At 34.7% G+C, this 18,456-nt stretch overlaps 1 protein-coding gene across 1 annotated transcript; it reads right to left on the bottom strand.

Moving 5' to 3' along the window:
* Window positions 1-12,628: 12,628 nt before the first annotated feature.
* Window positions 12,629-18,456, bottom strand: LOC150095065 (uncharacterized). Its single transcript, XM_090411184.1, has 4 exons — window positions 18,355-18,456; window positions 15,403-15,479; window positions 13,096-13,236; window positions 12,629-12,759 (listed from the first exon to the last, which is right to left on the bottom strand). Exons 1-4 carry the CDS (start codon window positions 18,438-18,440, stop codon window positions 12,629-12,631), a joined length of 435 nt encoding a protein of 144 aa, XP_090267310.1. The 5' UTR covers window positions 18,441-18,456.

The following is an 18,456-nucleotide window of genomic DNA, read 5'->3' as shown; positions in this document are numbered from 1 at the left end:
TCTGCTCACTCTGCTGCTTCTGATTGGTCAACAATAGTCAGCTAGCAATCGGATTTAGATGATTTGTTTTTCACGTCATAATTTTGATTTGACTAATTTTTCTATCCATATCATATTATACCATAAGCACTACTATTACGCGTCACCTTTTTACTGATTTTTTACGTTTTTCTCAGATATATGTATACGAGAATGCGTGAGTATTTGTCAAAACTCTATGATTATGCGGTTTCTTATTTCCTAATTTAAAGAAGGCTGCCGTTGTCGTTGGTCGGTCGTTTCGGTAAGAGTGAGAGAGAGAGAGAGAAATGACACTGAATAGATTAGATGTCATTATTCTCCACCTGCGGCTAAGATTACTCAGGGGATTACTAGAATTATACTTGGGAAAACACGTTTTACCGCTAATACACATCAAATGATCCCGAAGCCAAAATTTCAGAATAATTATTTTTCGAGCAAAATCTCAAAAACCAAATTTTTGGATCGAAATAAAACGAAGAGTGTTTACAGATAACCCTAGAGACTTGCGATTTGCACTTAGAGAATCGGATGCATTATTACAGGGACGACCAAATTTCCTAGGCGCCCATGAACCACATAGGATGATTCTCATGTGTTAGCAAGCCGCACGATATTTTCAAAAAATGCGATTATTAAAAATAATTAAATATAAATATATACATATAAAACACACACACACACACACACACATATATTGTGAAAGGACTCAAAAAGCAAAGCCTTCGTGGATTCCTTGAGATCTTGAGCTCTCCCCCCCCTCTCCCCTTGTGGGTTTCTCGGATCGGCGTCACAGGGTGATCGGAGTCAATTATATATATATATATATATATATCGGAGTCAATTATATAATTATTCTCTCGGGGGGGGGACCTGTAACCCCCTAGAGAGCGCGTCCCCTGGGTGGCGGATAGGGGGGAGCCGCCATGTGTGTGTGTGTGTGTGTGGTTGGGTGGTCCGAATATACTGAATAAGGGCTCTTGGGCCATAAGGGACAATCATCTTGATTGTAAGGGAAGTGGCACTCCCATGGACCCCCTAGCTAGATCTATCCTCTTCTTCCTCTACTTTGAGGCCGATCCACTTATTTTAATCTTTCCTATAAGGCCTTATCAGCCAACTCTTCTTATTTTATGACCCTTATGTATTAGTATTAGAGTACTCGAGGGCCATGGGGTATTTTCATATCTGGCCTTACAACTATGCCCTCTCTATAATCCTTACTATAATTCTTCTATAATCTACTCCCCCTTCAATATACCCTATTCCTACTATGGATTTAAATTCGGAAGTAGGCTAGTTCAGAAGCCTTTAGGTAGCAGCCCTACTACTAAACTATTCCATCGTCAGGCTAGTCACCTGACATGGAGAACATAATTCTACTTTTAAGCTGACAGAAAAAGGTAGTCGGAATAAATCTATGGAAAACGACTCTGGAATGGAAAAGGTGAAACGAAAATGGAAAAGACCAAATATAATACACATAGCAAACTGGAATGTAAGAGGAATAGCATATAAAGAAATAGAATTAGACCAGTTATTAAATGAAAGAAATTTTAAAATAGCAGAAATCACTGAAACAAAAAAGAAATTAAAAGGAACTATGAGAACCGAAAATTTTATTGTGATATATAGTGGAGTTGACAGAGACCAAAGAGCACAAGCAGGAGTCTGATTTGGATTCATAACTCCCTTTCAAAACAGTTAAAACATTATAAATTATGGAATGAAAGAATAATAGAACTAGAATAAAAATAGATAGAGGCTATTTAACAATAATTGGTTTATATGCCCCAGAAGAAGGAAGAGAACAGGACAATAATTTTTATAATCAGCTACAAAACATATATAATAAAATAAATAAAAATGATTACGTAATTTTAGCAGGAGACTTAAATGCAAGAATTGGAAACACGAAAGTTAATAATAATATAGGAATACATGGAGAACATACTCTAAACAGGAATGGTAAAAAATTGATTGACTTTGTAGTTTATAATAACCTAAAAATAATGAATTCCTTCTATAAACATAAAGACATACATAAATATACTTGGGCAGCAAGAGGATGGAAATCAATATTAGATTACTTCATATTAAATGAAAAGACATCAAATTTTCAATAGAGGTTAGAATTCACAGAGGATATGAAATAAGCAGTGACCACTTCCTTGTTAAAATAAAATTAAGATTACCACCTAAATGGCTACAAGTAACAAGAACAGAAAGAAAATTTGAAACATTTGTTTATAAAACGAGACTATTGAATGACACAAATGTACAATGGCTATATGAACAAAGAATTAACCAATATCTAGATAAAATAAAACAAAATGAAGAAATAGAAATAGAATGGCTTAATATAAAAACGATACTAAATGCAGCAGCAAATGAAAGCTTAGGAAAGAGACCAAAAAATTCAATAAAAGGAAAAAAACTGAAGATCTGCGATGATACAATCAAAGAAATCATCAAAATGAAACAAGAAGCCTATCATAAATGGTTAAGCAGTAAAAGATTAGAAGATGAAATAGAATATAAAAGAATAAGAGCCATAGCTAAAAGAGAAGTCAGAAAAAGACATAAGAGAATCATGGAACAAATTTGTTTCTAATTTAGAAGTTGATTTATATAAAATAAGACCGAATGTATATAAGATTTTGAAACACTTAAATGCAGATACCAAAGAAAACATAAAATTAAACCCCGAATTGAAATTCGAAGAATTTCTAAATTACTACACAGAACTGTAGACAGACAAATATTTTAAAAAAGTCAACTGGCAAACAATTAACGAAAATGAAAAGGAAATAACTAAAGAAGAATTAGAAATCAACCTGAAACAAGAAACGAGAAATCACCTGGAGAAGATAAGCTAGGTTCAGAACTATATAAATACGCTGGAACGAGATTCAAAGAAAGACTATTATTATTTTTAAATAAAATTTATTCAACTGGTAACCCCTCCCCAATAGAATGGAAAAAAGCAATTTTGATTCCTATCTTTAAAAAAGGTAATAGAAATGACCCTAAACACTATAGAGGTATCAGTATACTAAATTGTGTACAAAATATACAGCAGAATCTTAAATAGCAAACTAATGAAATATTCCGAAAACTTTAGTTTATAAGTACAGAATGGATTTAGAAAAGGGACGATCATGTATAGACCCGGCCTTCTGCCTAAAATTAATAATAGAGAAAAGAAGAGAATACAATTTAGAAACAGATATTGCATCTATTGACTTTGAAAAAGCATTTGACAAAGTTAAAAGAAACATATTATTTAACATATTAAAAGAAAGACATACCAAATAATATCCTAAAAGCTGTCAAAAGTATATATGAAAATAATCAAATACAAATAAGATTAAATCACGAGCTATCATATACAAGAGAGATAAACCAAGGGGTCCGATAGGGATGTCCCCTCTCAGCAACTCTTTTTAATATCTACTTAAATGAAATAATAATAAAATGGGATAAAAATTTGCATCAAGGAATTAAACTTTCTCCTACAGTTAACTTAAACACTCTCCTCTTTGTCGACGACCAAATAATAATTACAAATTCTGAAGATAACTTACAGAAAGCTATTTTAGATCTAAATGAGATCCAAAGATTATGGTATGATAATATCAACAGAAAAATCAAAAACTATGGCCTTTAAAGGACAAGATCCAGCAAGAACTAAAATAGTATTAGATAACAAGATCTTAGAACAGGTGAATTCATTTAACTACCTAGGATGTATGATCACTTATGAAAATGAAAAAGATATAAACATAAAAATTGCAAAATATTTAAAAATAACAGGTGTAATTAACTCTATATTTAAACCAAACCTAGTTCAAAAATAAACCAGGCTAAAAGTATACAATACATTAGCCCTACCAGTTTTAATGTATGTAAGCGAAATCTGGACAATAAAACAAAAAGATAAATAAAGATTAATAACAGCAGAAATGAAGTTTATGAGAAAAACTGCAAAGCATACCCTATTTGATCACAAAAGAAACGAAGAAATTATGAAAGAATTAAACCAAGAACCAGTAATAGAAAAAACTAAAAATATAAACATAAATGGATGGAACACGTTGAAAGAATGAAAATAGAAAGATTACCAAAACAAGCCTTAAAGTACAAGCCATTAGAAAAAAGAAAACCAGGACGTCCTCTTAAACGATTCAACGATGACTTCTGAGGCCTGAACAGGCTATGCTAGGCCTAAATCCTTGATACGCATGATGATGATGATGATATATAATTATTAAACTGCGTAAAATTCTATATTTGAATAGCTAAAATAGTTATTTATTTATTATCTATTTTTTACTGACATAGTTAATATACTGTATAGCATCTTTCGGATAGTGCAAATTTGATAGATTTAACTAGAAGTAGAAACGATAGGCGGCGTTAGTAAATATGTGATCACTCAAGATGCTTTCTTATTGAGCTTATTGGCTTTCTTTTATTTTGTATGTTTAATTTTCAGTTATGCCACCAAAATTTTGTTCAAATAGTCCAGACCCGTTTTGTTATATTGGAATCACTTCCAATCAATTAGTCGCAAACTTTAGCATAGTAAGTTATTAGAATTCAAAAACCTTTCGAAAAGTTTCGATTTGTTGGACTGTGTAAAAAAATAAAAAATAAATAAATGACGGTTACTTATGACTATGTGACTTTGATCGAGAAAGAAAAAAAAAACTTTTACTTGAATATCTCTCAAATGTGTGACTTCACTCGGTTATAACAAACCAATTTAATTATGGATACAAATGTATTTACTTTTATATTATAAACGGACTAAACATATATTTTTATTGACTTCTATTTAAATGGCTCTCAAAATGGTTTTCGTCTTTTCATCATATTATTATTCTTGTTGTTTTAAAACTAATTTTTTATGTATATAATGAAATATATAAAAGATTAACGATCTGTCATTTTTTGATTTCTTTCAATGTGAAAAGCAATTCGTTTTTTTTTTTTTTTTTTTTTTTTTGCCCAGTTGAAATGTTCGACAATAAAGGAGAAGAAAGGGAGGGGGGACCCAATAACCTTCTTTGACCTTATAGTATCCAGGAAGGTCATCACTATCGCAACTGGTATTCCGAATCGGAGTGTTAAGATTGAGGAAGACAAGAGTAATGGCTGCGATCGCATATTTGTGTTTGAACTTCTTAGTACGCCTTCAGGAAAAGAATCGGGAAACAACAGCCACACCTTAGTCAGGTCAAAGCATCCCATTTATCAATGGAGGATCCGACTCTGTTGTATTGTTTCGTTGCATTTTACTACTCTTCGCCCTCTTTGTTTTAAAACGTTCGGTTATCTTACTTGAAAATGTAAAACTAATTAGTTATTTGTGTATAATAAAACAGAAGTTTCATGAATGTTTCAGGTTTAACCTCGTTGGTGTAATGCGGTTCTAAACCCAAGATAACAATGAGCCTTCCTGTAACTAGCCTAACGTATTTTTCGGCCTCGCCCTGGTAAGTGTTTTTCGTACGGGTGACCTCAGTATCGATTCCGAGGTATTTAAAGTACTTTACTCGTAACCTTGCTCAGGCGTAACCTTAACCATTGCTTCACGTTCTCCCCGTTTTTATCTTCTCTATCAGTCTGCTGCCGCTGCTGCTATCACCAGCTCTTCTTATCCACCTTGACAAACGAACAAAGAACCGGTCCGCGTGGGAACAAAGTAAAAAAAAAAAAAAAGAAAGAAAAATAAACTCGAACTCACATGCGGCTGTAAGATAGGTGCGTTACTGCAAAAGGCAACTTTCTTGACCTGATACATTTTGAGCCGACCTTGATTATGTGAAGTTCTAGACTACAGGTTCCCAAACGGGACTGCCAAAGCATTTTTACGGGCAATTTAAATCTTGGCACAGTCAGTTGTAGTTAGTGATTCACATTTAACGTCACTAGACGACGTATGGTCATTCTCCGTGTCTCCTACGGTGTTGGGAGTGAAGCCTTCTGCTAGATGAAGTTCGTGGATCGCAGATGCTGTTTCCACACAGAGTTTGTAGGGCAGTCACAAACATCCAAGCTCAATTGTGGAATTCGAACTCGCAGCTTCTTGGCTAGAGAGCGAATATGCTAACCAGGAGACCAACCATGCCCGCCAATAATCTGTACGTGAAGTAATTATTTTAGGTTTGAATTTTTGCAAGCGGAGACATATAGTCGTGTGTTAACATTCATGACGATACTACTGCAAAAAAAAAAAAAAAAAAGTAGTGAAACTTTTTCCTTTTTTTTTGTTATTGTTTTTCATCTGATTCCTAAGTGCATATACGGTACTCACGAGTAGAGTTCGACAAATTACGCCAAATCATACTCGCCACGCAAAAAAAAAAAAAAAAAAAACAGAAAGAAAAAGTACTTACCCCAAATCCTCATTTTTTAAAAATCATATGTCTCAATAAGTCAAGCAGGAGTTCGATAAACTGATCAATGGTGGTGCATCTGTGTTTTTTAAAGTTAAGTGATTTTGTTTAAAAGTTATTTCTTGTTAAAATTAAAACAACTTCTAGTTTTGTCCGATCTGTAGCTACTCGCCGACTGGCAAGATTTACTCACCATGGCCTAGTACGCGATCGTACTTGTCCAGCCCTGATCATGAGCCAAATTATTATGATCGCTTAGCCCGTTTCTTGCCAACCAAACTGCATCGTTGGCTGTATCCTGGTATGGGGATTGTTCTCATGGACATCACGTAGTCCTCTCATATCCAGTGAACACACCTTGACTGGTAATTCTTACTTAAGGGTTGTTTCGGACTAGGTATTGCCCTAGCAGGTCCATTGAGTCACAATGGTGACATTGTAACCCAATAGACCTGGGCTCTTCCAGCAAGATAACGCCCTATGTTATCTTGAACATATCAAGCATTCCATGTGCTTCCCTGGCAGCCTAATTCTCCCGATTTGAATCCCATGGAACATTTGTGGAATCATGTGGAACGTAGTATCCATCAGTCGACATCAGTGTCTCGCTCTCAGTGACCCTCCAGAATATTATTCTGTTTAGTTGGTCCAGAATACCTCAGGACACCTTCCTTAGCAAGTGGAGTCAATGCAAGTATTGACTAATACCGTGTTTGGTCCCAAAACGGTATTAGATAGGTGGTCATAATATTTTGTCTCATGAATGTATTTTGTAAGCAAGTTTTTTTTTTTCTTTCTCCACGGGAAAAGTTAGGATTTTTAATCCTTCAACCGTATAACATATAGGAATAAAAAAAAAAAAAAAAAAAAAAAAAAAAAAAAAAAAAAAAAACACGCATAAAAAAATACGAATACATACAAATAAATATTAGTTATCTCCTCTTATCTAGAACGGTCTCATACAGAGTAGGGTTTTTTTTTTTTCACCCGGAAACTCAGGTTTTTCGTCCCCCAGAACAGGCAAACCGACCCCCGTGAACACACACTTTTACAGACAAAAGATACTTCTGGAATAAGGGGTAACCAACCTATTCCGTAGGATTTTCGGTTCCGAATGCCTACCCGACAAAAGTGCGGGTCTACGCGTGAGCGTAAATTAGGATAGGAACAACTCCTACGGCACGAAAGGCTGCACACCTAAACTACATCAGTACCGTGGGTGGGCTGAGAACTTTTTCGTATTTTATTTATTTTTAAATAAATCAAACAGTGTTTGCACTTTTGCACTCTGCAATAATTTCTTGATTATAATTTTGACTATTCACAAAGCTGTTAACCATTAGACAAACTTCATTACCTACTTGTTTAAAAGTCCACCATTTAATCAACCATACCCAGGATGGATTGCTTCGATTTCAGTGAACAAGGTTATTTTTTATTTATTTTATTTTATCGATGTCACTTGTCGTGGAAAAGTTTGAGAACTGAAGGGTTATAGCTCATGACATTCCCCAGTGATTAAAGCGAGAAGAAGAGAGAGAGAAAGAGAGAGAGAGGGAGAACTTGGATGACACACGCCTCACTGCTCCTCCAAGACAGTTGATCAATCAGACGTTGAAACTTTCTAAACAAGCTCTTATGATATGGATGTTGTAATTTTTGATTAACTAGTTAGTTTTGTTTTCATAGTAGATGAGTTTCGGCTTTCAGACTTTCCTACTAATTCAGGACTATCCCAGACCTTTCACAAATCTATTATTACCTATAAATCGATAACCTTTCACTGACCTTAAATGGCATCGATAGTTGTTGTTTTTTTTACGCTAAAACAAATGAAGTTTTATATATACATATATATATATATATATATATATATATATATATATATATATATATATATATATATATATATATATATATATATATATATATATATATATATATATATATATATATATATATATTACGCTCTAAAGATGGTACCTGCTTTGATATATATCTCTGATAGCTTTGGGCTAGTTCGCTTCATGGCTAAGGGAGGAGATTGGCTGCCTATCAGTCTTCAAAACATCATCTACAGTGTTTTGGCCTTGATCGAGGAGGCTTCAATTTTCTCTTCTATTCTTGTTGTTACCTGTTGTTGTATAATCGCATTTTCAGTACATTATCTCAATTCACTTAACCTTAGAATACTGTTCCCACATTTAGCATGACAGAACCTTTTGTTCTTAAGAGGGAAATTGGAGTAATTGGCGACCTTCACTTAATGGTTTATTGTACTCGCTTTTACTTTTTACGTACCTCTTGCATGGAACTGTAATCTCTTCGTTATCTCCCAAACTTCTCATATGTCAAGCTCTCCGACCCAGTTTTTCTTCCTCTTCGTTAGTCCATCCAATTCAATCTGTCTAAAATAGCGTTTCTCTTCCAGTATTCCCTTCAATGTCATTTACTGAGGTTAAGTGGCTCTAACTCTACATATAGTGTTATTAGATTCTGCAACCTTTAGTTTGTCGAACTGCTTTTTAAAGCAGTTCGACAAACTAAATGAAATATTCGATAAATGAAATATGTGAAATAAATGAAAAACTAATGAAATATTCGATAAATGAAATAAAGGCAGGAAAAAAACCTTGCAATGTTCTTCGCTCGATAAATAAAATTTCTGGCGATACAAAAAATAAAATTCTCTTAAAAATTCAACAGTGATGTAATGATCTTGTATCTCGTATATAGCGAAACTAGATAACGACAGAGGACCTAAGAATAGACAGAACTCAATAGAAGTTCTCAGGGGATGCAGGCATGTAAAGGAAAGAACTCACTATTCTTAGTATGTCACTGTAAGCCTCATCAGAACCGAGAGGTTTAGGATCATTAATGTTACCCAGTTCTAGATCAGAAAGAATCAATGTAATTATAAAATCTATCAGCCACGTGCATTTTCAGCTCGGGTTTTCCTTCCCATGTCATAATAGTAATTTGCTCTTCAGCAAAATAATCATGCTGTGTTATTCATTTCAAATTTCAAAAATAAGTGGGGATACATTAAAAAATTTCAGACATAGTATATCGTCTAAAATAATTGGTAGAACGTACAAGCCCTTAAGACCCATAACCTACGAAGTATCCTTGGGTTTCATAACCATAATTTAAGGATAAGGTGATTAGTCGTATGCCTAAATATATTTTGTTCCTGTGTAAATTGCATTTGTTCGACTGGTTGTATGACGAAAAATCCTGATTATCCGAGACGTGATGGTGATGTTTGTTAGTTGGTTTACGATGCAACTAAAGCTGTGAGGCTAGTGTATTGCGGATTCGGTTGCATGTGTTCTTCTGATTTCCTGTTTTGCAGGATGATAAACAAACCAGAATTTTCGTGAAGGAATGAGGCTGGCTAACTCACTTTCATGTGAAAAGCTCTGATAAAGGTTCCTATACGAGATTTGAACTGGGTTGATTTTTAGACAAATAATGTAGGAAACAACTAGCCAACGTTTTTCTCGAAGATTTTGAGGAAAAGGCGATTTCCTCAGCGACACTGAAACCCAAAATCTGGCTGCGTTACATGGACGACATATTCCTAATTTGGGAGCACGGCCCAGAAAACTTACAAACCTTCCTGGATCATTTAAGCAATTTTCATCGAAATATTAACTTCGCATCCGAACCAGAAGTTAGTGGTGTTTGGGCTTTTCTAGATATAAACTTACTAGAACAACGGATGGTCTCAAGATTTCTATCTTTAGAAAGCCAACACACACTGATAGATACCTACATGCTTCGTCTCACTACTATCCTCCTCAAAAATTAGGAATTATTTCCACACTAGTTCATCGGGCGATATCCTTGTTGTCAGAAGAAGGGGAACTTCAACAAGAACTTAGTTACCTCAAAAGGACCTTCTTAAATAACTGTTGCTCTGCTAAAAATATCTATAATCGTCTTAGTGTAATTAATCAACATAGTAATGAAGATAACTCAAACTCCACAGCCTACATCTCCTTACCGTATATAAGTTCTCTTTCCCCTAAGTTGGCGAAAATCCTGAAGAAATTTAATGTTAAAACATATTTCTCTACCTTTCCAAAACCCCGATCTTGCCTCAGTCAACCTAAAGTAAAACACAACCTTCTTCAGTTTCCAGGAGTATACAAAATCATTTGCAGTTCTTCGCCTAGAAGAACACCAACGTGACGTTTCTTATAACAGAACCCGTGCTAGTGCCCTATCCAGCCATTTCCGTTTTATTCTCTGCCAATGTTGAAGGACGACAACATCAAATAGACTGGAACTTAACTTCAAACATCCATAAATGCTCCGATGACTTAGAAAGACGTATCTTGGAATCCAAAGAAATAGCTCTCGATCCTGCCCATCTAAACAGCAATCTCAGTTACAACCTGCCCGATTCACATAGCGCTGTAATCCAGTTTTGGACTTTTGGTGTACTCATGATATCATTCACACGCAAAGTGCTTCACGCCAGAACTAACGCTCGGACTCAATTTCAAACACAACTACTACTTGTTCTAAACTTTGTGTTTGTCTAAAGCACAATATATTTTTAAGATGTTGTTTTCTCCATGGTACTGTATTCACCTGACGAAGTCGGCATTTCCGATGAAATTAGTAGTGAAACCTTATTAAACGTCTTATATTTTTTCTCGGTGTTTAAGTCTGTTAATAATTTTAAACACACACACACACACACACACACACACACACACACACACACACACACACACACACACACACACACACACACACACACACACACATATATATCATCGTTATGTCTTCCTGATTCATCTACGGATGATATTGTACTTGGCAACATCCTCTTTTTTTTAAAAAAAAAAAAATATATATATATGCAAAATTAGTCCATTTTTAACTCAGTGTTAAAGTAATTGAAATATATCCTTTCAGTTTCGATTTTTCATACGAAAACACCCTTGGGAAATTATTTTGAAACGGAAATCTCTCGTATAGCATATATATATGGCTCTGGTTCGATGCGGACAAGAAGACTTACCATTCAGTAGTATTCTGGAGCTACTGTTTTCACTAAATATTCCTAAAAGTGTTATGAGAATATTTTGAGGTCTCCAAATACTTTTTCACTCCACTTGTTCGCAGTTAATCGTTTAAGAATCTGGACATACATGCTATGTAAAAATGAAATAATATTGATGAAATTATCATTAGGGCATCAGTATTATAAAATTAGTAGGCACACGTATTTGTAAAATGATCACTATTTCATTTGATCTTAAATATGATTTAGTGTGTGTGTGTGTGTGTGTGTGTGTGTGTGTGTTGTGAAATTTGAACTATGTACGTTTAGTGAACACAGTTCTTTATTGTAACATCTATTGGAGAAAACATATTAACGTAATAGACCAGAGCTGCCCAAAGTACTGTCCGCGGGCCGCATACGGCCCGCGGTGCGATTTTGTGCTGCCAGCCTGTGGGCTTTGATTTTCACGAGCGAAAAAGTATAATAACAATTTGTATCGAATGCGTATTATATATTTTAATTCTATCACTAATCAATAATCTCGATGTTGGTAATTTTATTTGGTGTTTTTACATCACTATATACTCACGTACTATTCAAATATTAGATGTGTCAAAGAAGTATTCTTACACTGTTTTGTTCCAACGCGCATGCTCCTGGAACTCACGGGGAACGTGAGCGCGCGATTAGTGCTCAATGAGTGGTGTTCGTTTGTTCAGCTTTCGAGATTGTGTCGCTGCTGCTTACCAAATTACTAGATACTCATTGTGATGCGGCCCTCTGATTACCTAAGGTTGGACAGCCCTGTAATAGACTGTAAGCTGCAATCTGACAATGGTTGGTTAGCACAGGGTAGACAAAACCCATGTTCCATATAACTGTTCAGGCTAGCAAGTGTCGCATTACATTGATCACAACAAGGAGTTTAACAAGTTATCACTACATGTATTTTTATTTCAGTTTTAGTCAGATAAATACTACATTACATATATCAATAAATAATTAGCTAACATTTTACTGTATCCAGAATTCACTGCTTTTCATAAAGCAATTAGATGTTTCACCTTTTACAATACCATCATGTTGGACAAATATTTAAATTTAGTGGTTCTTACTAAAAAAGAAAAAAAAATGAAGGACGCCATCTCTTAGAAGCTGCACACTTCAACGAAATTAGCTATTCGCAGTTATCTTGATTCACTGGCCTCAACCATCTTCTGTTGATAGTGTTTTTATCAATGATCACGTATGCTAAGCTTTTCACTTCTGGATCCAGTGTTCTTTGACGGGAAAGAATCCACAAATTCTCTATAATCAAAGGGAAAAAAATATATAATAATAAAATGAAATGAAGAAATTCTACTACCCATGGTCACTTTAATGCATAGCATTAAAGGCATACCGGTTTCGACCTTTATTGAGGTCGGTCGAAACCGGTATGAGTAGTGACCATTACCTTTAATGCATAGCATCGTACATCTCCACAAGGGGATGTGCTTTACATTAAGGGAAAAATGCTAAGGAAAGTGATCAGAGCTTAAGCCACTTTACCACGAGTTACCTAGAGTGGCACTGCCATGAGTTGCCTCAGACTTATATATATATATATTCTATTCAATGCATATTTGCATAGCGTATTATTACCTGTATGTGTTATGTTTCTTAATATCTGGACACCTGGGATGAGAGGAGTATTACTGTTGCGACTGTTGCAGGCCCATACGACAGCAAAATTGTCATAATCTGTGCCGAGAATAATATTTGTAGATGTCGTTGGTATCGCTGCTAATAAAAATATAAAAGATAATAATTATAAGACATATATTAATTTGCACCTAGTTATCAGTTGTAATTGTTTAATAGGTTAAATTCCAAAGCTGTTGAACAATGATAGCTTTACTTGTTCAGTTAAATTAATTATTTTACCGGTATTTTTTTATTTTATTATTATTATTATTTTTTTTTTTTATGTGGCTCCTATCCCGAAAGGCTTCTGTAAACCAATAGTACGTTCGTACGTGGGTGGGCTAAGGCTTTTTCTGTGTTTATGCTTTTATATATCTTTTCTATTTTTTTTAATTTATTTTTCACTTAAGTTAATTAAGTGAACTTATTAATTACTTAAATAAGTGAAAACAATTATTTTATTTGGAAGAAATTTTTTTTCCAAATGCGAATGTGGGGAAGATTCTCATTCCAGTTTTAAATTATATTTTATCACCAAGTTCTCTTACAGCATTTTATTACAGCTTTGGAAATTAGTTTTCTAGCTTATATTTCGTTTTTTTTTTTTTTTTTTTCCAATCTAATATCCTATGGAAATTAGCTTTGTTTTAAATAATGACCAGATTTTTTTCAATGATTTCAATGTACTCACACATAATTTTTCACACAACGTAATGGCAAAAATTAGATCTAAATTCCTACAAAACTATTTAATGATAAATACATTAGCAATCTTTTTATTGTAGTATAGTAACAAAATCTACCCTATATATAATAAAATAATAAGCCTTTTTATGTCACATTTATATGTCACGTTTTTTGAAACGTTTTGAAACTCAGCGGCTACTCTGAGTGTCGAGTCTTCAGAATTCAAGTCATCAGAATTTAAGGCGAACCGGCCTACCAGTCCGAAACTCGGGGGATTAGGCGCCGTAGGCGCTAGGGGAACGGAATCCCCGTTCCAGTCTTCAAAATTCGAGTCATCAGAATTCAAGGAGAATCGGCTTACCAGTCCGGAACACGGGGAGGGGGGAAATAGGCGCCAGGGGGCGAATCCCTCCTAGTTAAAAAATAAAAATCTATATTAAGAGATAAAATTATGATGAATGTTACAGAATTTCATATTTATTCTTTATGGAAAGAAATTTCGCTAAGTTCAAAATTTTTCCATGATATTTTTAATGGCAAAAGTAAGGGAAGAATTATTCTTACTGATAAAGTTTTGTTGTTTGAATATAACATGATGTGATTTTTATTTATTTATTTTATTTTTAATTTTTACGTACAGGCATGTAATTAGTGTAGTACTGGAAAAAAATAAAACATGTTTATTTGTTTCGTTAGATGTTTTAACTGTCATATACATTCACATTTTTATTGTTCTTATGCTGCTGTTTATGCTGTCTTCTTCCGCTGTCATGAAATAGTTCCAGGTTAAGTTGTAAGGGTTTAGCTAAATATGATTAAATTATCTATTTTTATAACAAGATAGAATTATTTACACTAACTTAAAAGTAAGGATTACGTTAAATAATTTTAAAATTAGATTAGGTGTATGATTCATGAAACTTATTCCTTAAGTTGCAAACTTACAAGAGAAGGCTTCAAAGCATAAAAATATTAATAGGATTTTTAAGACGATACTGTCGTTACGAAGGTAATATAAACTATTAGTCTATTTGGTTTAATTTTACTTGTAGTTTCTTTGAAAGTGTAAATAAACGAAAACATCGTTCTTTCACCCTTATTGACTGCACATACTATACCGTTGAATGTTGCAATCCCACGATAAAGAATGTAGGAGTAAGTATTCAGACAAAAGTAAGACAGAAATGTAAATTCTGTTTCATTTATTTTTAATCCATAACATTAAGTTTAAAATATAAGTGGAATGATTTGTGACTTCATGACTTGCAGTTTGCATTTTACTTATTAAAACTTTTGTATTTGAGAAAATTTCTTGCTCTTAAATATACGTGGGGGGAAAATGCTTATACGGTATATATAAAATAAAAACTTCAGTGTTTTTTGAATTTAGAATGATGCGTTTCTCAAACTTCATTTAACTGGCGGTCGTTTTTTTTTTTTTTTTTTCCAAAAGAATCTTTGAAGGTTCCTCTTTACCTTCAGGATGAATATCTAATATTACTTGATATTTAATATTATTAAAATTTAATTTCATAAACTGAAATCAATTAAAATTCACCTTTTAAGAATTAAACTTACTTGATTCTCCTCGTAGAGTTAACCGGCCAGGAAACTGTGGATTTGTCGTCACGGATGCTTTTAATATACGGGGAAATCTGCATAGAAAAAAAAAAAAAAAATCATTGGAATGCTCGATTAAGAATAAGATAATGATCTTTATAAATATATATTGAAAAATTAAGCAATCACGTTCAAGTATTGTAAAATTTTTATTTTAATTATTATAATATATATACACATACATATATACATACACACACACACACAGTATATATTAGTCTGTTAGTTGCGTTACGAGATGTTTTCTTCTTTTTTTTTTTCCAAGAAGAAAAATCCGAATTTTCCGGAGGAAAAATCTTTCTACCTTTATACGAGACTAACTCCCCTTCAATTGAGAAATTGTGGAAGAAAATATAAAGCAACTTAGGCAAAAATCAGGCATACCACAACTGGCTCAAATTAAGAACTCCATCTTCCTTCAGTGCCTATACTGAAGCCCGAAATAGATGCAAAAAATTATCGATGATTCCAAAACAGAATTTGAACGGGCAAAATGCAGGAAACTTGCAGCCTGTCCTAGCGGCAGCCATGCCTTTTGGTCTCTTGCCAAAGCCATTGGTCACAACTTTTGCCCTACACTTCTTCCATCCCTATCATACCCAGATGGCTCAATTGCAACATCACCCACAGAAAAAGCTAATCTCCTGGCTTCACACTTTGCTTCCAATGCACGCATAACTGAAAATGGCAAATGCCCCCCCTCAGTCATTCCAACTGCCCAACATAAAATTCCCCCTGTATCCTTTTGCCAGAAAGAGATCATAAACCTGTCGTCAAAATTAGACACAAAAAAGCTCCTGGCCCTGATGGCATTCCTCCAATTGTCCGAAGGTCCGTACATCTGAACTGACTCCTGTCCTATGCCGCCTGTACACACTCTCTTACTCCACTGGTATATATCCCAAAGCCTGGAAACTGGCCTATATTCAACCTATTCTCCAAAAGGGTAACAAATCGCTGCCATCTAACTACCCCCCCCCATCTCACTCACCTCAATCCTATCTAAAGTGATGGAGAAAACCATCAATTCTCAACTCCTACTCTACCTATTAAGCGACCACCAGTACGGATTCCGTCGATGCCGATCAACAGGTGACCTGCTCTCATATATCACCGATCTCTGGACATATGTCATGGAAAAATTTGGCGAATCCCAAGTAGTTGCACTTGATATCTCTAAAGTCTTTGATCGGGTCTGGCACAAAGGCTTACTAAGCAAATTTCCATAATTTGGACTGTCTCAGAACTTCTGCAGATGGATTGCCAGCTTCCTGTCTGGACAAGAACACTTCCGTGACTGTAACATCCCTATTCCGGAGAACATTTAAACACTGAGAAACGCAACATCAAAAAGAAAAATGGAATACAAAGTACAGGGAAAACAGAAATAGCAGTTCACGCGCTTGAACAGAAACATACCCCGCAAATCGACAAGGCTATCATAATAGACAGACAAGACAACAAAACAATGCTTAGAATATCAGAAACGATAGCATAAAATGTGACGAAAACTCAATCAACGTCCACTGACCCTGCATAATCTCCGAGTGTTGGAAGCTCCACAACATAAAAATTAGGTCATGACTCCGACCAATAGGCGATAACACAAACACTTCAAAGGCAGAAACACCAAGCCGACACGACATAGTATCCACTTCCTTTACGAGTTCAGACGACGACCCACATGGTCGAAATGGCTCGCACCCCGGCCCCTTTTCCCATAAACCCTTCCACTTCCTCTAGAAAACAGTTTCTATTTTCATCCCCTTTTAATCTTTTTCCTATCCTACAAAAAAAACGATCCCTCCACCCCTAAAAATAATATATATATATATATATATATATATATATCTTATACAAAAAAAAACGTTTTTTTTTTTTCAAATAATTCTCCCACATTGCGTAAATCCCCTCCCCCACTCCCCTTTCAACACCATACGCAGAAGTATGCACACCGCAGAAAGAAGACAGGCAACAACATCCAAGAAAAGGTATGTGCGAATTTCTTCTATTATGCTACATATATTTGTCTCTAAAATACATTTGCAATGCCCTAAGAATTCTCGAGTAAAAAGCCAATGACATTAAAAAAGGGGCACTTCTAAACAAAAGCAGGCAAAATAGCCGTAAAAATAATAAAAATCTTTATATGGTATTTTCACTCAACGCGAGTTAACTAGTTACATATGAAGTGGGTTTTATCCTCCCAGAATTATAAGTTTCCGTTCTGTGAAATGCTCATACTCACCAGAAAACAGTTGCAAGTTACAGACGAAAATGAGAAAATTTACAGACAAAAAATACTATTAGTGGTGATAGTAGGAGGCAGATGTGTTGGTGGTGGTAGTAGTGTTGGAGGATTGGGTAGAAGGGATAGTGAGTTGTGTACAGTGGAATAGAGTGTCCTCCTGCGAATAAGTCCTTGGAGGTGTTACGTAAATAATAATGATAAATTAATTAATTAATAATCAAATCTGTGGTAATTCGATTGTCATTATCTGTTGCTGTTTGGAATTATGGCCGAAGCAACAAAGGCTAAAGAGGTCAGTCTTGTCTGTTAATAGCGTGCTTTCTTGTGGCTGGTTTGCCTGTTTTGCGAGATGAAAAATCCAAGTCGAGAAATTCAAAAATTGTTCATTTTCGACAATCTACTTATCCTAAATTTTCCAAAAAATAACTTTCTTCTTAAAAAATAAAAAAACTTCCTCGATATTGATATGGGATTCTCTCACTCTTCCAAACCCACTGCTCAGGTTTTGAAAATGAATAAATGCTCCATATGGTCGCTAGTGATTTCTATGGGGTTGGCGACCAAAGGTTGTAGAGGGGGGGGGGGTATCTAGTAATAATGTCTATTATAATATGTCTTATGACAATAACTGTACCAATGATATTATATTAACTACTTACAATGATCTCCCACTGGTTTCCACTTTAACTGCGGCATCTTCAAGTTTGTAATGCGTTTTGATGCATTGCCATCCCACTTCAGCCATTACTGGACTCCTTTCG

Source organism: Typopeltis vanoorti, chromosome 21 (assembly GCF_054136105.1).
Source record: "Typopeltis vanoorti isolate ZY-2024b chromosome 21, IOZ_Tvanoo_1.0, whole genome shotgun sequence".
Taxonomy (NCBI): domain Eukaryota; kingdom Metazoa; phylum Arthropoda; class Arachnida; order Uropygi; family Thelyphonidae; genus Typopeltis; species Typopeltis vanoorti.
This window is presented reverse-complemented; position numbering and strand designations above follow the sequence as displayed.